Source organism: Girardinichthys multiradiatus, chromosome 24, assembly GCF_021462225.1.
Source record: "Girardinichthys multiradiatus isolate DD_20200921_A chromosome 24, DD_fGirMul_XY1, whole genome shotgun sequence".
Lineage (NCBI taxonomy): Eukaryota > Metazoa > Chordata > Actinopteri > Cyprinodontiformes > Goodeidae > Girardinichthys > Girardinichthys multiradiatus.
This window is the reverse complement of record NC_061816.1, coordinates 7,408,950-7,434,911: the sequence shown is the minus strand read 5'-3', so window position 1 is coordinate 7,434,911 and position 25,962 is coordinate 7,408,950. Positions and strand designations below refer to the sequence as shown.

At 40.1% G+C, this 25,962-nt stretch overlaps 1 protein-coding gene across 2 annotated transcripts; it reads left to right on the top strand.

The window, feature by feature from the left end:
* The first annotated feature begins 10,996 nt into the window (after positions 1-10,996).
* LOC124861690 (four and a half LIM domains protein 2-like) lies at positions 10,997-25,956 on the top strand. Of its 2 annotated transcripts, none has more exons than XM_047355603.1 (6): positions 10,997-11,139; positions 13,990-14,178; positions 16,182-16,356; positions 16,468-16,637; positions 23,797-23,983; positions 24,283-25,956. In XM_047355603.1, exons 2-6 carry the CDS (start codon positions 14,023-14,025, stop codon positions 24,432-24,434), a joined length of 840 nt encoding a protein of 279 aa, XP_047211559.1. In that variant the 5' UTR covers positions 10,997-11,139; positions 13,990-14,022; the 3' UTR covers positions 24,435-25,956. The 2 variants fall into 2 exon arrangements, with proteins under 2 accessions (XP_047211559.1, XP_047211560.1); XM_047355604.1 differs by having other exon boundaries at positions 11,095-11,139; positions 13,995-14,178.
* The last annotated feature ends 6 nt before the right edge of the window (positions 25,957-25,962 follow it).

Genomic DNA, 25,962 nt, shown 5'->3' with positions numbered 1-25,962 from the left:
AGTAGAAGTGAACACAACGCATTACTGCCACCATTTGATTGGGAATGATATTGCAGCACTTTGCTGGCTAAAATTAATAATAAGCGAGCTGGAGGAGGAAGAGACCCCTCACCTTCACAGTACTCTGGTAACTTTCATGATTCTTCTCTAAATGTACCCTGGAGGGTTTTCTACAATTTTCACAATGTTACGTTTGGATAATCTTTATGGATTGTTCCCTAAGGTTTCCCTCAAGTACAACTCTTATAATGTGACATTTCAAAAACCATTAAACTATTCTCTAAAGGTTATCTAAGACATTGAGATTGTAATCGTTGAAGGAACCTTCAGGAAACATTCCCTTAAGGGTAAACAAAAGTGTTTTTTTTAAACTATGAAACCTTTGGAAAACGTTAGCCTGGTTTATCAAAGTTCTTCAGAAAAAACCCAACTGTGTTTAAACATCTAGCTATTGATTTGAGGCAAAGTTGAAATGTTGAACTTGGATGTGGTCATCCTTCATTGCCCCATCCCCTTTGCCAGCCCACCATTACCAGGAGCAGTAACACAACCCCACGGCATCATGAAAATTGGTACAGTAAATTTAGGTTTGGCATCTTATCACCGTAAGACATTTAGCTTGTCAGTATGGACCGCTGCAAATCTTAGTTAAGCTTGGAGGTGTTGGTTCTGAAGCAGTGGCTTTCTTCTTGACTGGTACTTTCTCAAGCCATAGAGAATTTAAACAGGTTTGACCCTGAACAGCATCTTCAGTCTTTTTCCACACCTTGACAAACCAGCGACACAATCCAAAAAGTTTTAACTGTGTATAATTGTTTAAATCAATTATCGTAGAATCTGCAGTTGTTTGGTGAGGAAGAGTAGTCGTTTTGCATTCAGAAGGTTGTGGGTTCGATTCTAGCTCACTCCCTCCTATGTCAACGTGCCCCTGGGCAAGGCACTTAACCTCAAGTTGCCTACCGATCTGCGTATCGGTGTATGAATGTGTGAGCATTAGTGAGTGCGATTGGGTGAATGTGGCTCTAGTGTAAAGCGCTTTCAGCGGTCTGTATGACTGGAAAAGCGCTATACAGGTCCTTCTCAAAATATTAGCATATTGTGATAAAGTTCATTATTTTCCATAATGTCTTGATGAAAATTTAACATTCATATATTTTAGATTCATTGCACACTAACTGAAATATTTCAGGTCTTTTATTGTCTTAATACGGATGATTTTGGCATACAGCTCATGAAAACCCAAAATTCCTATCTCACAAAATTAGCATATTTCATCCGACCAATAAAAGAAGTGTTTTTAATACAAAAAACGTCAACCTTCAAATAATCATGTACAGTTATGCACTCAATACTTGGTCGGGAATCCTTTTGCAGAAATGACTGCTTCAATGCGGCGTGGCATGGAGGCAATCAGCCTGTGGCACTGCTGAGGTCTTATGGAGGCCCAGGATGCTTCGATAGCGGCTTTTAGCTCATCCAGAGTGTTGGGTCTTGAGTCTCTCAACGTTCTCTTCACAATATCCCACAGATTCTCTATGGGTTTCAGGTCAGGAGAGTTAGCAGGCCAATTGAGCACAGTGATACCATGGTCAGTTAACCATTTACCAGTGGTTTTGGCACTGTAAGCAGGTGCCAGGTTGTGCTGAAAAATGAAATCTTCATCTCCATAAAGCTTTTCAGCAGATGGAAGCATGAAGTGCTCCAAAATCTCCTGATAGCTAGCTGCATTGACCCTGCCCTTGATAAAACACAGTGGACCAACACCAGCAGCTGACACGGCACCCCAGACCATCACTGACTGTACTTGACACTGAACTTCTGGCATTTTGGCATTTCCTTCTCCCCAGTCTTCCTCCAGACTCTGGCACCTTGATTTCCGAATGACATGCAGAATTTGCTTTCATCTGAAAAAAGTACTTTAGACCACTGAGCAACAGTCCAGTGCTGCTTCTCTGTAGCCCAGGTCAGGCGCTTCTGCCGCTGTTTCTGGTTCAAAAGTGGCTTGACCTGGGGAATGCGGCACCTGTAGCCCATTTCCTGCACACGCCTGTGCACGGTGGTTCTGGATGTTTCTACTCCAGACTCAGTCCACTGCTTCCGCAGGTCCCCCAAGGTCTGGAATCGGCCCTTCTCCACAATCGTCCTCAGGGTCCGGTCACCTCTTCTCGTTGTGCAGCGTTTTCTGCCACACTTTTTCCTTCCCACAGACTTCCCACTGAGGTGCCTTGATACAGCACTCTGGGAACAGCCTATTCATTCAGAAATTTCTTTCTGTGTCTTACCCTCTTGCTTGAGGGTGTCAATAGTGGCCTTCTGGACAGCAGTCAGGTCGGCAGTCTTACCCATGATTGGGGTTTTGAGTGATGAACCAGGCTGGGAGTTTTAAAGGCCTCAGGAATCTTTTGCAGGTGTTTAGAGTTAACTTGTTGATTCAGATGATTAGGTTCATAGCTCGTTTAGAGACCCTTTTAATGATATGCTAATTTTGTGAGATAGGAATTTTGGGTTTTCATGAGCTGTATGCCAAAATCATCCGTATTAAGACAATAAAAGACCTGAAATATTTCAGTTAGTGTGCAATGAATCTAAAATATATGAATGTTAAATTTTCATCATGACATTATGGAAAATAATGAACTTTATCACAATATGCTAATATTTTGAGAAGGACCTGTATAAGTTCAGTCCATTTACCATTTGGGAAAGGCTCCAGAAGACTTTCCAAACGTGTGTAAATCTCCAGCTCTCTATTTTGTAGTTGTGTGCCGTAACCACCGGGGGGCAGGAACTGAATTCTTGACATTTTGAAAGGTAATAATGCTTGAGTCAAAGCAGGAGGATTTGATCTTGACCACTAAAGAAGGAGACCTAAGCTCCAAGAAACCTTCATGACTAACAAGGAAGAGTAAAAGGCACATGACCCCTGTTTATCCTAGGATTTGATTATATTATTATGTTTACAGTTTGTGTTTTTGTGCAAGACTCTTTAAAACAATCTTTAAAACCCCTATTTTGAGTTACTTTGGTTCACATTTATGTTCATTCTAAAATAAAATTATAATAAAGCAAAGATAATTATTTAAGTATTTAGTTTTGACCAAATATTTTCTCCTCCTTTTCTTTTTTATGCTAAAATGTTTACATTTGGGTCTATTTAGGTTTTTAGACATTGTCCTGACAAGTCACAGCAAAAATATAAACTCAGAGACTAACAACAACCTTTAGTAATATATAAAATCTGACAGAACAAACAAAAAAGTGGACAATAAGCAAGACATACACCATACTTTAACAATAAACATAAAAAACATTACATTATAAAAAAAATAACATTTATAAAATTATATAAATGAGACTTCACCCAACTACCAACACATAGAAAGACAAGTGGAAAGACAGCTGTTAAAATAAACATACAAATAAGCAAACACATTAACCAGATGCACAACAGCAATAATGTTTGCAAAATAAAACATAATATTTAGTTTTTGACCCATTTAGTTTTTATCATATGATGAACAGTCAGCCCCTTTTTCATTAAACTAGTTCATATCAGAAATGCAGCTACCAATAAAGGTGATTATAGTCACAGTGCTGACTTGAAAACCAAATGAACAGCAAATGGTCTTTAACTAGACTCCTCTGAGCGTGAATGGGCCACAAGAGGCTAATCAGATCAAACCACAGTTTGGTTTTCAGCGCATAAAACCTCCCTAAATTCCCCTGTTTGACTCTTAGGAAGCAGATGGTGTAACTGAATATGTAACTGCTTCACCTGTTTTTTTTTCCCAGCGGTGTTTACTCTGTGAAGTAATCCAAATAGGAAAATTGTAATATTGCATTGGGTAGATTTGAAAAATCTTAATGTAAAACCTGGAACTTTATTGGATTCGTCTTTCACTGTTAATACGCAAAAATATTACATCATATAATAATATTTTAGACGTTTTGGGTTATAAATCAAGCATAGATTAACTTTCTTTTTACCATGTTCATTTAGAATTTGGAGCCTTCTTTTGTAATAATCTTTGCAATAACAGAGTGAGTTTTTTTTTTAAGAGTATCTGTAAGCCTAACTTTTAAAGTCCACGCTAGAACCTCTCACTGTTTGTACCTTTTAGTTGTTAAATCTAGAAAAACTCAATTGAGCAAAGCGTTATTTCTTATTTCTCAGTTTTAGAAGGTCTTATCATGGACGACACGTTAGCTACAAATATTCAGGATCTATTTGGGACTAGAATGAGTAAATATGAGAAGAAAGAAACCACTGATAGAGATTCCCGAATACTGTGTCTCACATTGAAGTAGATCAAGTTTAAGCCCACTGGTATTTATGCCATCTCAGCATCTGATTCACAAAGCAAATAGCTCTAATCATGTGCTAGTGCAAACAAGTCCATAACACTCAGCAAGTCTGCACCAGGTTGCTTTGTTTCCTGTTCCTTTTCCTGTGTCATATTTACCACCAGCTTGCTGGGGATTCTAAACATTTTATGTTAACTGCGTGTCACAAACAGCGCTGATTTGTCAGAATGAACTTCCTCTTTTGCCCTTGACATTAATTTACATAAAACTACTTTTAGCTGAAACCAGATTTTTACATCCGCTGTATTAGCAGACATTTAAAACATTTAAAAGAATATTATGTATAGATACTGAAGCAACATCTCAAGACTTCAGCCAAGAATTCAAATCTTGGACACAAATGGGTCTTCCAAAAGGACAATCACCCTCAACATATCACTAAATTTGTTATAAATTGGCTTAAGGAAAGCAAAGTCAATGTTTTGGAGTAACCCTCTCAAAGTCCTGATCTCAGTCCCATAGTGAACAGAATGCCTACAAACCTGACCCAGTTACACCAGTTTTGTTAGGAGGAATGGACCAAAATTCCAGCAAACTATTGAGAGGACCTTGTGGAAGAAAACCCCAAATGTTTACAGCTCTAACTTTGAAGAAAGTAAAAAGTTTTGCCCATTGTTCTTTGCAAAGTTGAACCTTTGCCCTAGTTATCTCTAACCAGCTTCTTCGTGTGATGGTAATGGTCATTTAGTAGACACTCAAACAGCTTAAATATTTTCTGTGTCAGTGTGTAGGCTAGGGATTTCATAATTTCATTGGTTTCCGAATTGTCCACACAAAAGAAAATACATGTATGTGATTTTCCATCAGGAAAACTTTACGGTTTTAGAGCCTCAAAGTGCCTCACTGAAGTGTATTTAAAGTGTATTTAAATACTGATAAGTGTCAAAACCTTAATTATTCTACAGCTTTTCAGCTTTAATTGATAGTTTTCACCAAAGGTTAAAGGTTAGCACAATAGAAACTCATCACATGGCAGATTCTTAGTTTTTTGCTTTGAAGATAAGGATAGAGAAAGAAATTATAACATTTTGTTTCTACATTTTGTTCTATATTTAATTTTGTTCAAGAAAAAAATGTTCAACCAAGCAGATCACTGGATATGTTTGTAATGGAGGAAAATTAAGCCATCAAATGAAAACATGTAAAGCAAGCTAAGTTAAAAATTGTATTGTATTATCAGCTGGAAGCATTGGGAAAGTGTCTTTTACATCCTAATTCTGATGTTAAAAATGCTAAAGTTAACTACGATATATTTTAATGCTGACGTTAATTACCTTGATAGTGCTAGCATTAATTCGCAAATTAATCTAAGTTTAACTGGCATGCTAACACGTCATGCCAGCGTATATATGCATGCCAAGATAACATAATTAGCATGGGGTTGCTAATGTTAGCATGCTAATATTTTGTTTTTCGCTCTTAAACAAAAATTGCTTTGACATCATAAGTGCAATTGAGAAATTATTTAGAGAATTTGAACTTACTTGTGGTTAAGAGTAAATACTAATGAAAACATTATTAATCAGATTTAAGCTATTGTAAACATGGATCACACAATATACTATCATACTCGAACAACTAAACAAATCAGTTATTTTTTAATAAATGTCCCAGTTTTAAGCTTTTCATGTTCACAATTTTTCGAGTTTGATGTAGATTAAAATGCTATTCATGCTTGTGTAAAAACGTTTAATTGTAAGTTTGATTTACATCTATATTACTGTTATGCAGAAATGAGGATCTCGGCCAAAAACAGCTAAATTACTCTGTCTATAACCTCAAATGTTGCTGTGTTTCCATCTGTATCCTACTGATGTTTGTCACATGTAACTAGAAAAATTCACAAAAGTTAAATCAGGTTTTCCGCAGGGAAACTCGTTGATATAAATATTTTAAAGTGGTTCTTTAAAAGCACCAGAAAGATATATACAATCAACCAAGGAGTGACAACAAACCCAATAAACCAATATTCTCAACTGAAAGAGCTTTGTTCATCTATAACCATCTTTACATTTAAAATACGTAAACCTTGTGACTTGTGATGCTGGAGATCAGTTTGTCCTCACCGCATCAGAGGTTGCAGTATATTTACCCAAACACTGGTAATCAGGTTTTTAAATAACAGTTGACCTCCAGGACAGTAGGCCCTTTCACATGTCTTAAATCTTGTTCTGCTATTATTGTCTTTATTATTTAGCCTTCTTTAGTTTTGGAACCTGTCTTGTGATGTGTCATTACTTAATAAGTGTCATCTGCCTTGTCAGCCAAGCTATATCAAACTACATTCCTCACATTGTTTAAATTGAATGATCTAAGGCTAAATGACATTAAGGGAGTGAATAACAGGCACTTAAATGGGCCATTTTGCAAAAACACAGTATTGAATTTATGACCCGAAACCAAAATCTAGCTGAATAAATGTGTTGTAACTGTATATTAGGTTAAATGTAGACAGATATGAAGGAATGTGAAAATATTGGCACATGCCTGGTCAGTGTGTCAAAAAAACCTGAACAGTTATTTATCCTGGAAACTCTGCAATGCTACAAAATCACCTTTATTAGATTTTAGAAAAAAGTAAGCATTCTTACCACAGAGCAGCTTCTCATAGGGCCAAAGAGCCAATCTGAGTTAACAATCAGCCCTTTGAGGCTTTGCATCATCTTGTGATTGGAGGTTGAGAGGTTTGAGGTAGAATATTCACAGTGTCCAGTCATAGGTTTATGTATTCAATTACATTAACAATGCACACAATGTCTATGTAGTTATCATTTCAAAGTAAAAATTACATTGTGGGTGAGAAGTGTACATCCACTCATCATGTAATCATTCTAGGGTTTTGATGATTTATTCTAGTTTTTCTTTTTCCAGGATGGAATGATTATACAACATAAAACTAAAAGGATTTCTAAAAACCAGGAATTGGGTGCACACATTATACAGGTCCTTCTCAAAATATTAGTATATTGTGATAAAGTTCATTATTTTCCATAATGTCATGATGAAAATTTAACATTCATATATTTTAGATTCATTGCACACTAACTGAAATATTTCAGGTCTTTTATTGTCTTAATACGGATGATTTTGGCATACAGCTCATGAAAACCCAAAATTCCTATCTCACAAAATTAGCATATTTCATCCGACCAATAAAAGAAGTGTTTTTAATACAAAAAAACGTCAACCTTCAAATAATCATGTACAGTTATGCACTCAATACTTGGTCGGGAATCCTTTTGCAGAAATGACTGCTTCAATGCGGCGTGGCATGGAGGCAATCAGCCTGTGGCACTGCTGAGGTCTTATGGAGGCCCAGGATGCTTCGATAGCGGCCTTTAGCTCATCCAGAGTGTTGGGTCTTGAGTCTCTCAACGTTCTCTTCACAATATCCCACAGATTCTCTATGGGGTTCAGGTCAGGAGAGTTGGCAGGCCAATTGAGCACAGTGATACCATGGTCAGTAAACCATTTACCAGTGGTTTTGGCACTGTGAGCAGGTGCCAGGTCGTGCTGAAAAATTTAATCTTCATCTCCATAAAGCTTTTCAGCAGATGGAAGCATGAAGTGCTCCAAAATCTCCTGATAGCTAGCTGCATTGACCCTGCCCTTGATAAAACACAGTGGACCAACACCAGCAGCTGACACGGCACCCCAGACCATCACTGACTGTGGGTACTTGACACTGGACTTCTGGCATTTTGGCATTTCCTTCTCCCCAGTCTTCCTCCAGACTCTGGCACCTTGATTTCCGAATGACATGCAGAATTTGCTTTCATCCGAAAAAAGTACTTTGGACCACTGAGCAACAGTCCAGTGCTGCTTCTCTGTAGCCCAGGTCAGGCGCTTCTGCCGCTGTTTCTGGTTCAAAAGTGGCTTGACCTGGGGAACGCGGCACCTGTAGCCCATTTCCTGCACACGCCTGTGCACGGTGGCTCTGGATGTTTCTACTCCAGACTCAGTCCACTGCTTCTGCAGGTCCCCCAAGGTCTGGAATCGGCCCTTCTCCACAATCTTCCTCAGGGTCCGGTCACCTCTTCTCGTTGTGCAGCGTTTTCTGCCACACTTTTTCCTTCCCACAGACTTCCCACTGAGGTGCCTTGATACAGCACTCTGGGAACAGCCTATTTATTCAGAAATTTCTTTCTGTGTCTTACCCTCTTGCTTGAGGGTGTCAATAGTGGAGCTGTATGCCAAAATCATCTGTATTAAGACAATAAAAGACCTGAAATATTTCAGTTAGTGTGCAATGAATCCAAAATATATGAATGTTAAATTTTCATCATGAAATTATGGAAAATAATGAACTTTATCACAATATGCTAATATTTTGAGAAGGACCTGTAATTTGTTGTGGATTTTCTATAATCCATACAGGCACAAATATATAGAACACTTAACTGTGTAGGATTTGTAGGTAGTCCTTCATTATTCCATCCACTTTATGCAATGCACCAGTACCACTGACAACAAAACACATACCATGATGTTGCCACCACCATTGTACATTGTGCTTTGGTCTGAAAGCCTAACCTTGGCTCAAATTCAGTCAAGCATTAAGACGATGATTTGGCTTTAAGGACTTCTTCCTTAGTTTGAACCCTCTCAGTCCATGTGATATAAAATGGTTTCAGCTTAGTTGACAATGTTGATTTGGCAGTTACCAGTTCATAACAAATTTCCTTTTATCAGAATCAGAATCAGCTTTATTGCCAAGTTCGTACATACAAACAAGGTACACTTTGCTCTGTTTTTAGTTTTTATTTTGCGCTATAAGATATTTTATGCATATATCTTTATGTCCTTAAATATACGTATATACAAAGGTGCATTTGCAACGTCTGTATGCAGTTGTTTGGTACTCTATTGAATGTTCAACAGAGAAACAGCCTGGGGGAAGAAACTGTCTCTGTGGCGGCTGGTTTTAGTAAACAGTGCTCTGTAGCGGCGGCCTGAAGGTAAAACTCTAAACAGTTTATGTGCAGGGTGTGTGGGGTCTGCAGAGATTTTAGCAGCTCTTTTCTTGACCCTAGACCTGTATAAGTCCTGGATGGAGGGAAGGTCAGCCCTGATTATTCTCTCTGCAGTCCTGATTATTCGTTGCAGTCTGGACCTGTCCTGTTTTGTGGATGAGCCAAACCACACTGAGATGGATGAAGACAGGACAGATTGAATGATGGCAGTGTAGAAGATGACCAGCAGCTCCTGTGGAAGGTTGAACTTCTTGAGTTGGCTCAGGAAGAACAGTCTCAGCTGGGCCTTCTTTCGAACAGTGTCTATGTGTGAAGACCATCTCAGGTCCTCAGAGATGGTGGTTCCTAGGAACCTGAAGTGGTCCACGGTCGATACAGTGTTGTTGAGGATGGTGAGGGGGGTGTATTGGGGTGGTGTTCTCCGAAAGTCCACCACCATTTCCACAGTCTTGAGCGGGTTGAGTTCAAGATAGTTCTGACAACACCAGTGTACCAGCCGATCCACCTGCTGTCTGTATGCAGACTCATCACCGTCCTGGATCAGTCAAATGACAGTGGTGTCGTCTGCAAACTTATCAGGTCCTCCAGCTTTCTTTGTTTTCATGCGCTGAAAGAGCCTAATTACATCTTCCTCAGAGATCTTTAGTGCAGGCAGAGGATCTGAAGGTAGGGGGTTGGTTGTTTTACGGGAAGAATTTGTTCCTGAATGTGTTTGAGGAGATGATTTGAGGTGTGAACGGCTTCCTGTCATGTCTGCAGTAGAAGCCATTCAGATGATTAGCCAGGCGAGGATTCTGTTCAGGAAGGGTGGGGGCGCTCCTATATGCAGTCAGGTTTCTCAGACCAGTCCATACAGCCGAAGTGTCACCAGTAGAAAGGCTGTTCTTAAGCTTCTCACTGTAGCTTCTCTTAGCTGCTTTGATCTCCTTTGTTAGTCTGTTCCTGGCCTGCCTGTACCGCACCCAATCTCCACTGCTGTGAGCTTCTTCCTTTTCCCTGCGCAGGTTCCTGAGGTGTGGAGTAAACCATGGCTTGTTATTCCCAAAGGTGCAGAAGGTCCTGGTCTGCACACACATGTCCTCACAGAAACTGATGTATGATGTCACCTCATCAGTTAGTTGGTTTAGGTCAGTGGCTGAGGTTTCAAAAACAGTCCAGTCTGTGCATTCAAAGCAGGCCTGTAGCATCTGCTTTGATTCCTCAGTCCACTTCTTAACAGTGTGAACCGCTGAGCAAGAACGTTTGGTTTAGACAATTACCGGTAATCTTGGTTAATCTTGTCTAACAGGACAATGACAGCAAACACACATCAGAAATAGTTTAGGGACAGATAAAGCATACTAACAGTATGTTTCTGGAATGGGCTTCACAAATCCAAACCTAAACCTTACTGAAAATGTGTGTACTATGTGCCATTCTGTACCAATTTAACTCTATCTACTCTGCCAAGAAGCACGTTTAGATAAAACCAGAACTTAAAAAAAACGAGCTTTCAAATGTGTTTTTACAATAGTCCACGCAGCAGTGTAATTAACAGTGTGTGCAGGTAGTGTTAAAATTCTAGCATTTTACAGCATTATTTGTTTTATTTTCTATTGAACATTTCATCAGTTTGCTGTGATTTTATAGCAGCCTAAATAGAACTAGCCTGCCTGCCTACTCTGGTCAGGCCATCCGTCTCCACCCTCCTGCCCCATCACAGGGTCCCATTTTGGTCTAATTTAATAAGGCTCATGAAGTACTCTGTACAGCAGACACCTCGGGTCTCAGACTGCAGGCAGGCAGCTCTTCTGATGTTCAGGTAAGACCTTCATGTTTTACTCCCTCTTTTTCTCTGCGAGTTTTGCATCAAAACTAGGAGAAAATCCTAACTAATTCTACAGAGTTAAAGTTTATTGATTAGAGGACTATAATCCTGGTTTCGCTTGAAGTTTATTAGATTACTGTCGCTACCAAAAGAAAGTAAAGATACAGTCTTTGGAAGTATGACAATGGACAAGTAGCGAAGATGGGGTCATAGCAGATGGAGGTGGTTTCATTGCAGAATCTAGGTACAAAGACAAAAAAATGACTGCTTGGTTTCTGTAGGAAGTAGAGATATTTTCTAGAGATAATTAAAACTGGTAGATAATTGAACTGGTTTCATTGAGGTAATAAGGGTCATATAGAGTAGAGAGAACTCTAAAAGGGAGTATAAAATGAATGGACAGTTTCACAGAGAGCTTTTTAAAGATGATGAAAAAGTCTTTTTAGGTTATTTTCATGAAACATAGAAAGTAAAGAGGTTTTGAGCATTTTAGACTTTCTAGATTGAAGGATAGAAATAATACCAGAAATATAAAACGGAATTGATTTGTAAGAACTGATGTATGTTTCTTGACAAATAGAGCAGTAGTTACCAAAGGTGGGATCAGGACCAACTGGAAGGCCTGGAGTTTATGTCCAGACATCAAATTAATTTTAAAAGTGATTGCTAATTACAAATAAAGTCATTGCTTTATGAATGTATTTAAAGTGTTTTATACTTGCAATGCTTCAACCAGGGATTGTTAGGATCTCAACTCTGCTGCTGTTTCGTTGTGGGTTGGAAGCTAAAATGATTGAGAAATACTGGTGTAGTGGGTGCAAATATTTGCACAATTACTTGAACTCAGTTTGACCTTCTTGAAAGAGTAGAGTGTCTCCTGGGAAAATTACAGATAATCTAGGTGGTAGAAAGGGTGGACTGAGGTTGTGGATACTGCCTCTTTTTTCAACTAAGACAACACATTCAATTATTCCCAAACAGCTGGATGTCATCCTAATGACACATATAAGTTCAGAGGTCTGTTTATTGGATGCATGAGATGTTTTGGCTTTCCGTTTCATAAAACTAAAGAGGAGACAACCTAATTCAGACTACCTCTGGACATCAAGCCTGCAAACTTCATTTTGGAGTACAAATTAGATTTAAAGTCATGTCATTTCCATTCATAAGGTGGAATTTACTTCAATGTTTTTGGCCTTCCTCTGCCTAATTTGTCGAATGCAGTACTTAATTAAACAGTTGTCAATGCTTAAATGCTTTGAGCACTGGGTCCGGTGCAGGTTGATCATGGGACAGCTGGATATTATTTATCAGAAATCAGGGGAGCTGAAGGGAAATAAATGTTTAACTAAACCAGTAGTTATTCAGGAAATGGTATATAAATTGAATATTTGTGAAGCAGTTGGTAACAGACAACAAGCAGACTGCAAATAATTTTAATGAGTTTTTGTATAGTCTGTAGAAGTAAATACAAAGGATGTCGTGTAGAAAATTGTGTACCAGTGATTCTTCACTCGCCAATTTATTTTATTGCAACAAAAGAATGAGAGAGAATTAATTTCTATAATAGATAAACTTGAATACAGCCACTCAGAAGATCTTTTTTACTTAAACACTATTTTTCTAAAAAAACAAAACAAAGATATTTTCTCAGTACAACTCACTCATCTGATTAACATGTCCTTGAGCAGTAATTACAGGCCATCAAGTATTCAACCTGTATTTTCTAAAGTTCTGAAGAAAGTGGTAGCTCACCACTTAAGGAACAAGTTATTACAACTTGTTACATCCACTACAGTTTGTTTTTTGTCCTCGTTATTCAACAGAATCTGCCACTTGTTTTATTTTGAACAGGTCAGGTCCTCACTACATCAGGGCAAAGTGGTTGGAGCAACAGTTTTAGAACTGAAAAGGGCATTTGATACAGTAATAATAAAAATAAAAAAAATTTCTGTTAAAACCTTACAGTGGTTTCAGTCATATCTTGTGTTATCATCGGTGGTGAGAAATCATCTCTTCTTAGAGTCAAAACTGGTGTACCACAGGGCTCAGTTCTTGGTCCTCTACTGTTCAGCCTGTACATAAACAATTCGCCTGAAGCCGGTCTTGATGCAGGCTTTCAAATGTATGCTGAAACTCTGTTGTAAAAGAGGCTGGAAAGAACATCACATCTGTCTCTGTACAAATGTCATGTTTTCTAGATTCTATCGCAGCATGGTTTGAAAAGTCATGTATTATCTTAAATGTTAAAAAAACAGTTTCTTTTTTTTTTTCTTCCAGAGCCCTGGAACTTCAGTACTTCTTATTTAAATTTGAAAATGAATGGTAAACACATTAAGCAGGTTTAAACATGTTAAAATGGTTAGCAGAGTTGCAAAAGCAAACCTGCATTCATTTAGACAAATGAGAGCTTTTCTTTCATTTCAGGCTGCATTCTATGATTCTCTCATATTTAAGAAAGAATCTGTGTGACATCCTGGTCCCAAGCAACATCAACGCCATCAGGTCTTCAAGAATGATATATAACAAAAGAATAAAAGTTTTCGACAGAAAATCTGTTGGATGTTATCATAGACATGTTCTTAAAAAATTGAATATTCTCAGCATTCACTTAGACTTAATGCTTGTCCCCATGCAAATAAACAATGAAGAAAAGAAGAAGAATATTGTAATTAATTGATATGACAACCACATGATCTTGAGGCCATACAGTTGTCGTTTTTTAAATTTCCTCTGGATAACCAGAAACTCAACCTGACCTCTATATTCTGCATCATAAATTATTCTGTAAAGTTATGTAATTACTGTGGCCGTCTTTTTAGCTAATTTAGTTTTATTTTGCAGAGAAGGAGACTCCACAAGGAGATCTGAGTCAACATGTCTGAGCGTTATGACTGCAGAGAGTGCAAGGACTCCTTGTATGGGCAGAAGTACATCTTGAAGAAGGAACATCCTTACTGTATCAAGTGCTATGAGGGTCTTTTCTCCAGCAATTGTGAAATGTGCAAGAAGCTCATTAGCTGCACCAGCAAGGTGATGCATCCATGTTTTTTGTTTTATCTCCAATCTAAGTGCAAGTCCTTGTTGCTGGTCAACTTTGGTTATTCTTTGACTTGGTCTTGTATCAACTTAAATTAAGGTTTCATCATAATCCCTACTAACCTTAAATAGGTTAGCATCATTTTAATCTTGTAGGAATTTATACATGGAGTAATAGAATTATAGGTCTTTCATATAGCCTTGACACAATACAAATGCTCGAAGCATATGTATGTTTCATTGCTATACAATTACAACCATTAGCTAAAAAATATAATAAATAAGAAAGAATGTCCTCAGTACACATTCACTATAATTATCATCTGCCCAACTGGTTGCCATAAGGCAAAAGTTAATAATTAAATCAAAAATAATCCCAGAAATTAAAAATTGAGGGTTCATGTAGGAGTAAATGTGTATTATTTGTTTTACTTTCTGTAAATGACTGCTAGCTAACGCTAGCTTGTTTGTAAACAGCAATAAGGTCAGATTTGGTATTAGTTTTATTTCTTTCAAGTTTTATAACTGAAAATAAAACAAAGAAGGTGACACTAAAATATCCTTTAATGTAGCTCTGCTGCAATGCTAATGCTAGCCCGTAGATAAAGAAAGAAGACAAGTGGAGATTTTGGTTCAGCTGTGTTATTTTTTATTTCAGTGTTACTCTACAACAGACATAAAGTTAACAACATTTATTTTATCTCAATAATCCCCTGAAGTTGAAATTGCTTCTTTTATATCTTCCTATAGCAGCAAGCTGTGTTGCATTGTAAACATTTGCATATACATAAGCTACCAAGGAAACAAGCATGCAATATTTAATTTCTATCTTTCATAACAGTGCCATAGCACATCATACAGTGGTCTTTCTAGTTAACTTTCTAGGTTGCTCATCCATAACAACCTAAAGATACTAGCGTTAAAAGCACAGGCAGCCTAGGATCTCCCAGGGTAATGCTGACTTTTGAAAAATATAGATCTGTTTTTACAGCTACAATTTTCCAATAAGCTGTGACAGGGACAACAAAACACTCAAACAAAAAATGGGCCAAGCATTTTAGAAATTAGATAAATTAAACAGCATCAGATAAGATGATAAGTTTTAAAACAAACTTCTGGGACACTTTCATCTCTAACTAGTTATGCCAAAGTGGTTTAATCAGCGGTTTAAGAACAACTTTTTCTTTTACATAATTGAAAAAAGTTTATAGCCTCAGTTTCATATTGTCATCAACTGATTGAGTGACAGAGAAATTTATTTGCAACTTCAAAGGTTGAATATGGCATACTTCTTTGGCGTACAATGAGAGATAAATTAAAACTTAAAATTTAGTTTTGAAACTATCAAAAATCTACTTAGAAAAAGGCACTAAAATGTAAAGATATTAGTGATGCACTATATATCTGCATCAACACTGGTATCGGCCGATGCTAGTCATTTTCTAACATGTTGGTATTGGTCCGACAAGTAAAACTGATCCGATGTTAATAATCGATGTTTATTTCCATCTTGTTGCTGTTTGTGGTTCTGGTGGAGAAGGGGAAGGGGTTGGGCATGTAGTATTTGTTTGGTCATGTGACAGTGATAGTGATGCAGGATTGTAGGGTGCTTATCTAAAGCAGAGAAGCAATGTCAGCGCTGGGGTTGTTTTTTATGGTGTTGAAAGGATAGGGAGATATATAGAATATATACAATGTCTGTAAACATTGGTAATCGGCCATAATGGCAATAATAATACTATCAAATATTGGTATGGGCCCAAATTGTTATATTGGTGCATCTCTAAATATTATCAAACCAAACAAACTGTGACATAAAGATGCTAAATGTTATATTGAAAGGTAGCAGGTTCTCTAGACCAAATATTATTCTCAATCCATTCCAACAAATAAAGAATTTGGTTAAACCTTCTTTCATTCTTTTGAAATTAGTATTTAAATTTGCAGCTGATGGGATATTTAGGTGAAATAAAAAATTCTAAACTGCTTTTTTGAAGGATCTGTCCTTCAAGGACTGTCACTGGCATAGTGAGTGCTTCCTCTGCAACAAGTGCAGCCGATCCCTGGTCGACAGGCCATTTGCCACCAAGAATGACCTCCTGATGTGCACCGACTGCTATTGTGTTGAGTATTCCTCCAAGTGCAATGCATGCCTGAAGACCATCATGCCAGGTTGAAAACTTTTTCTTTTACTATTTTGTAAATAGTTAAAACAGAAAGTACATGTTTTGCATGAAAGATGACTAATGTAAAATCAAAGAACTTTCAATATTCCAATTCCAGGCACTAAGAAGATGGAGCATAAGGGCACCAGCTGGCATGAGCAATGTTTCATCTGCAAATCCTGCCAGCAGCCCATTGGCACCAAGAGCTTTGTCAAGAAGGATGGCAACAACTACTGTCTGGCCTGCTATGAGAAACAGTTTGCCCTGCAGTGTGTCCACTGCAAGAAGGTAAACAGTCAAACCATGTTCCATCGTTTCAACACCCATAACTGCCTCTTTCTGCTACAATGGTCATATGTCCTTCAAATACACAGCCATATTATATTATTTCTGTGCTCAAATGAGCTGAATATTGGTATGACTGCTAATTATACTGCTATAAAGACTCATATGATAAATAATAAATACGAGCAAGAAACAGATGGCCAAGCAGGCAGGAGTAGGAGGCGTCTTTTTATCGTGAAAGCTGGCACGGGCAGCAGTCATCAACAAACAGCCAAAATGACTGCAAACTATAATATCACACCCATTTATAGAGTGCCAAAGCAGATAAGGGTTTAAAAACTTGCTGCGTCACCTTCATATGAATTGCAAATAGTTACTTGATTTACCTATATTGTTTAGAGAAGATAAATTCCCAAACAATTTTCCTTATTTGACTTTTTGAACACAGACGATATTCTGATAAAGATGTAATAAGATATTTTAGTAACCTGAAAACACTTAAAATCTACTAATTCAGAGTAGGTATTCTGAAAATATCTGTTTCGGTTAAAATTTGGAACTCAGTAAATATGTAACATAATACCTGTCAGGATCTGGAGTCATCTGCTGTCTGCTGCTAACACCTTTCCAACACTAGGTACCGCCAGTAGGAGAGTCCTGAGGCGACGGGTGTTGCGCATCTATTCATCAGCGGGGAAGCATAAAGAGGATGGTTGCCAACACTTCGTCGCCTGAGTGTTTTGCCTCCGTGGTGCGATTTCTGCCTGACCTGTCCCAGTCCTCTGTTGTGGTACTGGCTGCTTCCTGGAATTGGACTGAACCTGGCAAGCAGGGCTTCTTTCCTGACACTTATCCTCTCCCTGGCGGTTTCCCCGGATTCTCCATGACGGGAGATTAGATTCGCCGCTTCTGTTGTGCTTGATCAAGTTTGCAATAAACTTCTTTATTTAACAAGTTCTCTGAGTGTCTCTGCATGTGGGTTAAGTCGGCTGTAAAAATCATGACAGAACACTCAGGCCAGCCTAACCCAGCGGAGACCCTTCAGAGAACTTTAGCTGAACATAGTCAGCAGATTCATGCGCACGGTTCCACTCTCCAAACCCTCCTAGACCGGCAGCTGCAACAAACCAGCAGCTAGAGCATTTGGCATCGTCGTTTCGAGGTGAGTGTAGTCCCGAGTCCGCCGCACCCATTGGGGGCGCTGCAGAGCCCCTGGAGGCCCAACATCAGCCACCTTTCTGAGATGTTACTTCTCCTCACCCTGAGAAGTTCTACGGAAATGTGGGCGGATGCTGCGGATTTTTACTCCAGTGTAAATTGGTGTTTAACCGGTCACCCCGAGCGTTTTCTCACGATGAGGGTAAGATCTCATATGTCTTGGGCTTGTTAACCGGGAGAGCGCTCCGGTGGGCGGAGGCATGATTTTCCAACTGCACTAGTTTCGGTGTGTCTTATGAAGTTTTCATTAGGGAGTTTAAACAGACTTTTGATGTAGCTTCAGATCAGTCCTGTACTGCCCGCAGGTTGTGGGCACTAAAGCAGCAGAATCATCCTTTAGCTGATTTTTCTATTGATTTCCGTACATTGGCTGCATCCTCAGGCTGGAACGCAAGCGCGTTAAAGGCGGAGTTTTTCAGGTCTCTGGACGAGCCCATTAAGGACGAGTTAGTCCTCTTAGATGAACCAGAGGGGTTAGATAAGTACATTGATTTGGCTGTCCGCATTGATTCTCGCTTACAGGAGAGGAGGAAGGATCGCTCCGAGAGAGCAGTGTGGCGGTCTGCCCCGTTTCCATCGTCCCCGTTACCATTGTCGTTAGAGCCTCAAGTCAGCCACCCCGAGACCGAGCCCATGCAGGTAGGGAGAGCCAGTCTCTCGCCTGGAGAGCAACGACGACGCCGGGAGGCTAACCAATGTTTTTATTGTGGTGCCTCCGGCCATTTCATTTTCGCTTGGCCTATCCGGCCAAAAGGGCGAGTACGCCGGCTGTGATGGGGCAACCGACGGACCAATCCTCCAGTAGTAAAACCCCTCGATTCACGTTACAGGCTACCTTATTTTTGAACCATCACGCTGAGGTTTTATCTGCCCTAGTTGACTCTGGCTGTGATTTGAACTTGATTGACTATGATTTTGTTTCCAAGAAACAAATTGCCACAGAGAAGTTGGCCGAGCCCCGTCGGGTTTTAGCCTTGGATGGGTTATCACTACATGAGATCACCCATCAGACACAGCCACTTGAGCTTATTTTGTCCGGTAATCACCGAGAACAGGTGTCTTTTTATGTTTTTCCCATTGCTCAGAATACGTTAGTACTCGGTTTCCCCTGGCTCCAGCATCATAACCCCCATATTAATTGGGTGGATTTGGATGGAGGCTTGGTCTGAGGGTTGTCTCAGTTCATGTTTACAGTCAGCCGTCTGCCCTACAACCCCTGGTGAGGAAGGTGAAGAGGAGGAACTCCCAGATTTAATCAGGGTCCCCTCCGAGTATCACGACCTCAAAATGGTTTTTAGCAAATCTCGGGCTCTGTCTCTGCCGCCTCATCGACCATATGACTGCGCCATTAACTTCCTCCCAGGTGCTCCTTTGCCCTCCAGCCGGCTCTATAGCATCTCTGGGCCGGAGAGAAGGGTGATGGAGAAATATATTGCGGAGTCTTTAGCTGCTGGAATTATCCGTCCTTCTTCATCTCCTTTAGGGGCAGGTTTCTTTTTTGTGGGGGAAAAGGATGGAGGTGTACGCCCCTGTATAGATTACAGGGGTTTGAACGCAATTACAGTAAAGAATAAAAATCCTCTTCCTTTGTTAGCTTCTGCGTTTGAGCCTATACATGACGCTGTTGTTTTCTCAAAGTTGGACCTCAGAAATGCCTACCACTTAGTCAGAATCCGCCAGGGAGATGAGTGGAATATGGCATTCAAGACTCCCCATGGACATTTAGAATATCTAGTTATGCCTTTCGGCCTAAGTAATGCCCCAGCAGTTTTTCAGGCACTTGTCAACGACGTGTTGAGAGATTTTTTGAATATTTTTGTATTTGTATACCTGGACGACATTTTGATTTTTTCCAGAAGTCTCAAGGAACACTGCCGCCATGTTAGACAGGTCCTACAGCGCCTCCTCGAGAACAGACTGTATGTTAAAGTGGAGAAGTGCAACTTCCATCAGTCGACCGTCAGCTTCCTGGGGTTCATGTTGGAGGAGGGACAGGTTCCTGCTAACCCAGGGAAGGTTCGAGCAGTGATGGACTGGCCAGTACCTGACTCCTGGAGGAAGTTGCAGCAGTTCTTGGGGTTCGCCAACTTCTGCCGAAGGTTTATTAGAAATTACAGCCAGGTGGCGGCCCCATTAACTGCGCTAACTTCCACCAAGACGACCTTCAGCTGGGGATCGGAGGTCGAGACCGCCTTCACCCGGCTGAAAAGGCTGTTCTCCCAGACGCCGGTTCTGATCCATCCTGACTCTACAAGGCAGTTTACACTGGAAGTATACGCCTCGGATACCGGGGTGGGAGCGGTTCTCTCCCAGCTTTCAGACCGGGATGGAAAGCTTCACCCCTGCGCCTTTGCGCCTTTTTCTCCCGTCGGCTGACCCCAGCTGAACGGAACTATCAGGTTGGAGACAGGGAGCTACTGGCCATTAAGTTGGCCCTAGAGGAGTGGAGGCATTGGCTGGAGGGCGCCGAACACCCCGTGCTGGTCTGGACAGACCATAAAAATTTGTCGTACATCCAGTCAGCTAAGCGTCTTAATGCACGTCAATCACGTTGGTCACTTTTCTTTTCCTGATTTAATATGTCTATTTCTTTTAGGCCAGGATCCAAGAACCTCAAACCTGACGCTCTGTCCCGCCAATTCGGACCTGAAAATTCAGAAAAAAAAGGCAGAGTCAATCCTGCCGCCAAGCTGTACAGTGGGCTCGTTAACCTGGGAGATAGAGGATCTGGTGCGGCGAGCCCTTCCTGATGATCCTGGGCCAGGAACTGGACCCCCTGAAAGGACCTACGTTCCAGCTTCAGTGCGATCCAGATTGATCGGCTGGTTCCATTCAGCCAAGTTCTCCGCCCACCCTGGTGTCATTAGGACCATCGCCGCAATTTCCAGACGTTATTGGTGGCCGTCCCTTCACAGAGACATTAGGGAGTATGTGAATGCCTGCACCACATGCGCTAGAAGCAAGTCCTCAAATCGACCTTCCGCAGGTTTGCTCCAGCCTCTCAGCATCCCCGGCCGACCCTGGTCCCATGTGGCCTTGGACTTCGTCACGGGCCTACCAAGTTCTCAAGGGATGACCGTAATTATGACCATTATTGACCGGTTCTCCAAGGCCTGCCACCTGGTTCCTCTCAGAAAGCTGCCGTCGGCCCTCCAAACAGCTAGATTGATGGTCAAACATGTTTTCCGCCTGCATGGCATCCCCAGTTGCCTGTTGTTCGACAGGGGTCCTCAGTTTACTTCCCGTGTCCAGAGACATTTCTGTGACGCCTTGGGGGCGAAGGTGGCGCTAACTTCTGGTCATCACCCCCAGTCTAATGGCCAGGTGGAGCGCCTCAACCAGGAGCTGGAGGCGGCCCTGCGGTGCGTAATGTCCACCTGTCCCACTGAATGGAGCGACCACTTGGGGTGGATTGAATACGCTCACAACTCCCACGTCTCTTCAGCCACCGGCTATTCCCCTTTCGAAGCCTCCTTGGGATACCAGCCCCCGTTGTTCCCGTCGGAGGAGAAGGACATCACTGTTCCTACCGTACGACACCACATCCTGAGATTTATGGAATGCCGCCAGCCGGGGGCTTCACCGGACAGCAGCCCAAAACAAGCACGCCCAAAACAAGCACACCGTCGACATCTGCCCGCTCCTAGTTACATCCCTGGTCAGAAGGTTTGGTTCACCGCACGGGACATCCCACTTAAGTCCCTGTCCAGAACGCTTTCTCCCAGGTTCATCGGGCCCTACGTGGTTGATTCTCTTGTTGGTCCTGCCTCTGTTCGCCTCCGTCGGCCTCCCAGTCTCCGTGTTCACCCTGTTTTTCACGTTTCTCAATTGAAGTCTGTCCAGACCAGCCCGCTCTGCCCTCCGGGCTTGCCCCCTCCACCCGCCCAGGACTTTCTGGGCCACCCTGTTCGCCGCATTGTGGCCTCTCGATGACGGGGACGTGGATGTCAGTACCTCGTCAACTGGGAGGGGTACGGTCCGGAAGACCGCTCCTTGGTTCCGGGTTCCTTCATCATCGATCCCTCCCTGATCCGGGATTTCCGGGCCTCCCAAACCGCGTCTTCTGGGCCGCCAGGAGGCAGCCATTGAGGGGGAGGTGGTGTCAGGATCTGGAGTCATCTGCTGTCTGCTGCTAACACCTTTCCAACACTAGGTGCCGCCAGTAGGAGAGTCCTGAGGCGACAGGTGTTGCGCATCTATTCATCAGCTGGGAAGCATAAAGAGGATGGTTGCCAACACTTCGTCACCTGAGTGTTTTGCCTCCGTGGTGCGATTTCTGCCTGACCTGTCCCAGTCCTCCGTTGTGGTACTGGCTACTTCCTGGAATTGGACTGAACCTGGCAAGCGGGGCTTCTTTCCTGACACTTATCCTCTCCCTGGCGGTTTCCATGACGGGAGATTAGATTCGCCGCTTCTGTTGTGCTTGACCAAGTTTGCAATAAACTTATTTATTTAACAAGTTCTCTGAGTGTCTCTGCATGTAGGTTAAGTCGGCTGTAAAAATCATGAGAATACCTTTTTATTATAAATTATGGATTAATATTGTTAATAAAAGGTTGCTAGAAGCATAAAAACAGTCATAGGCTAAATTGTTGATTAATTTTGTAAATTTTGATTTGTTTTTTTTTGTATAAAACCTCTCTGTGTTATTTATAATTTATGTTAAGTTTTATTTATTTGGCTTAAATGTTGTAAACATTTACAAAGAGTAGCCGTACAAACAAGACCGCTTGTCACATTGCCAATTTATCATGTACAGTATGCCTAGTGCTTAAGTTATGTCTAGTATTTAAAAATTAATTTCGTTAAATCCAGAAGCCATTGTCTGCTTTGCAAAATTTAAGCTAATTAGTTTTACGTGTGGCCCTGCGATGGATTGGCGACCTGTCCAGGGTGTACCCAGCCTCCCGCCTGTAGACTGCTGGAGATAGGAACCAGCTTCCCCACAACCCACTATGGAAGAAGCGGTAGAAAATGACTGACTGACTGACTAGTTTTATGATACTTAACTTTTGGCTTAATCCCAATTCGGCAAATAAGATTTCTAATAATTAACCTTGATTGTTAATACCAGTTAAGTATTATCTTTATGATAGTTGCCTTTTGGTTTTGGTTGTGCTTTAATGACTAATAGACTTTAGTTTTTTAATAGTTAGCCTTTAGCTTTAATGCTTATTAGACTTTATCTTTAATTCCATTTAGGGTATTTAGCTTTATGATATTTTAGCTTTTAGCTTTAACCCCAACTAGGCTTATTAGCTTTTTGAATGTCAATGTTAGATTATTTATCTTCTTGATAGTTAACCTTTACTTTTAGTTTCAGTTAGACTTTACCTTTATGACAATTGCCCATTCCCTTTAATGATAATTAGCCTTTAGCTTTTAACCTAGTCGTGCTAATTATCTTTTTGATAGTTAGCCTTCATATTTTATTTCAGTTATCCTTTAACTTTAATGCGAGTTAGACTTTAGCTTTTAAGATATTTAGCCTTTAGCTTAAATGTCACTTAACCTTCAGTTTAAATCCCAGATTCTAGTCTAGTTTGATATTTAGATTTTCGCCTTAATGCGAATTAGACTTTAGCTTTTTAGAGTGCCTTCAGGTTTGTGCTCCTTTACATTTAGCTTTCTTGATAGTTAGTCCATACATTTACTTATTACATTTTATTACATAAAATGTAAATGACTGTCTCAAGGTTTTTATTGTACAGTGACTTCATAGCAAAAATTCTACCACCGTTAAAGCTGACTACATCATGTTTTTATTTTCACAAAAAATAAACATATTACAACCACTATTCCTGAATTAAATGTGTTTTAATGGAAAACATTGTAATAGCTAAGGTACTTTTGTCATACAATCAAAAATTGTGATGGCTAAACCAGTGTTTTTTGAAATCTTCATGTTATTTGTTTGTTTGTTTTACTTCTTTCCATTTTTTAGCCCATAACGACTGGAGGGGTGAGCTACCATGACCAGCCTTGGCATAAGGAATGCTTTGTTTGTACTGGATGCAAAATGCAGCTTGCCGGCCAGAGATTCACCTCTCGTGATGACCTTACCTACTGCCTTGAATGCTTCTGCAACCTGTTTGCGAAGAAATGTGCCTACTGCACCAGCCCAATAAGTGGTAAAATGCACAAATCTTCAGATTTTATTTCACTCTTTGAAAAAAACTATTTAAGCCACTGAGGTGGCACTGGTTAGTTTTAGCACACATTTTAGTCATTAAAGCAACTTGAAAAGATTTACCAAACCTCCTTTAAACGTATAGTTGGTTGATTTTTACAACTTAAGCAACACCTTCAATCTAAGGTCAATATTCTCAAGATATGCTTCCCTCTACATCTGGTGGTTCCAATGACCCTCAATTACAGAGTTATTTAATTAGGAAAATCATGGGACTCCACTCTGCTGTTTTTATCCCAGGTCTCGGGGGCAGCAAGTACATCTCGTTTGAAGATCGTCAGTGGCACAACGACTGCTTCAACTGCCAAAAGTGCAGTGTGTCTCTGGTTGGGCGAGGCTTCCTGACGTTCAAAGATGACATCCTTTGTCCTGACTGTGGTAAAGACCTCTGAGGGATCTCCAACACCATGGAATGAAAAGAAGAGTCAGTCCAGTTTCACTGCCGATCAGGGCAATTCAGCAACATGTTCAAACTAAGGCGATTGTGTCCTAATATTTTAGTTTTTACAACATTAACCTGCATGCTGTTTTTTTTTGGTTTTCAATGTTGAATGGGAAAACATTTTTCAGCAAATGTTTGTATTAAAGATGTCTGTGACAAATATAGAACCAAATAAATCTTGCTTCAAGTGTAATTGTTTGTGGCCAAATTTCTGCTATGTTTAACCATTTTGTCTTATTGATTTTCCTACTAATGCTTTTTTCTCCTAATAATTTCTGATTAATTTAAAATTTAAAACTGCAAGAAAATATATGTTTTATCACAAGCTATTCCTGGATTTCTGTAAAATCAGAAGTCCTGTTGTCAGTTATTTGTATACCAAAGAAAGCATTGTTTTTTATGTTTCGCTTGGTGTACATTCAATGTTCTTTTCATTTTTTTTCATGATCAGTTTCAGTTTGGTTCAGTTTCTTTGTGCGCTAGCAGATCTTGGTATTTTTAGCATTATGAAATGTTTTAATTATCATGTCACCTATTTTAAATGCTAAAATGTATTTCAATGTGTTTTGTATTCCATGTTTCCTGCTGGCTTATAATTTTAGCTGAATAAGAATATTTTACATTTAATAAAACCATTAAGTTGTCATAGTAAAATTACATCCCAGCTAATTTCTTTGTGCATTAGTTTGAAAAGCTAAAAGAAGTAATTCTAGTCAGCTAAAACCAAAATGATGCCCTTCCTTATGTGTTTTTTTTTAATGATTGGTTATTTTGATCAATGGTACCACCACCCAGTAGTAGATGTGTATGTTGGTTCTGGTAATTAAATGTGTTCTTTGCCATCCTTAATGTCAATCCCTAACGGCTGACACTCAAATACAGCTTTGAGATGATAACTGTTATCTTATTCTTCTGATGGTTTTATTGGCAGGTGTTTGATACGGGCAATGTGGCTCTCCACCCTGGGACCCATCCTGTCATGAGTGGCACGAGGACAGAAAAAATAAAAATCTTACTTGTGCCCTTAAAAACTTTTCTATTACTTGTTTACATGTTTAGTCAATCGGGAGTAGCCGTCCCAGTGTTGTGCATTGTAAGAGGATTGTAAGAAAATATGGTTATACGCTGCGGGTGGGAAATATGCCAATTCAGACTCGCAGCTTTAGATTTGATGTTAAGATAAAGGACTGTGTTGTTGTTTTTAAGGAATCTGGACAAAATCTGAAATAATTAGACTAATTAAACTTGAAAACGATTTTTTTCATAACCTTAGATTGATTGAAGCATGAAACCAGAACTAATAAACAAATAAATTCTGGAGTGAATTACTCAACTGTAACTATAGATTATGTAAACCACATTTGAAGAATTTTGGTGTAAGGTGGTGTTGTATAGGGGGCACCCACAGTGTGCCTCTCTCTCAAGAACCCCCACTGGATGGTTTTTGTTGTATTAAATCAGTCTCACACTAAGTACTA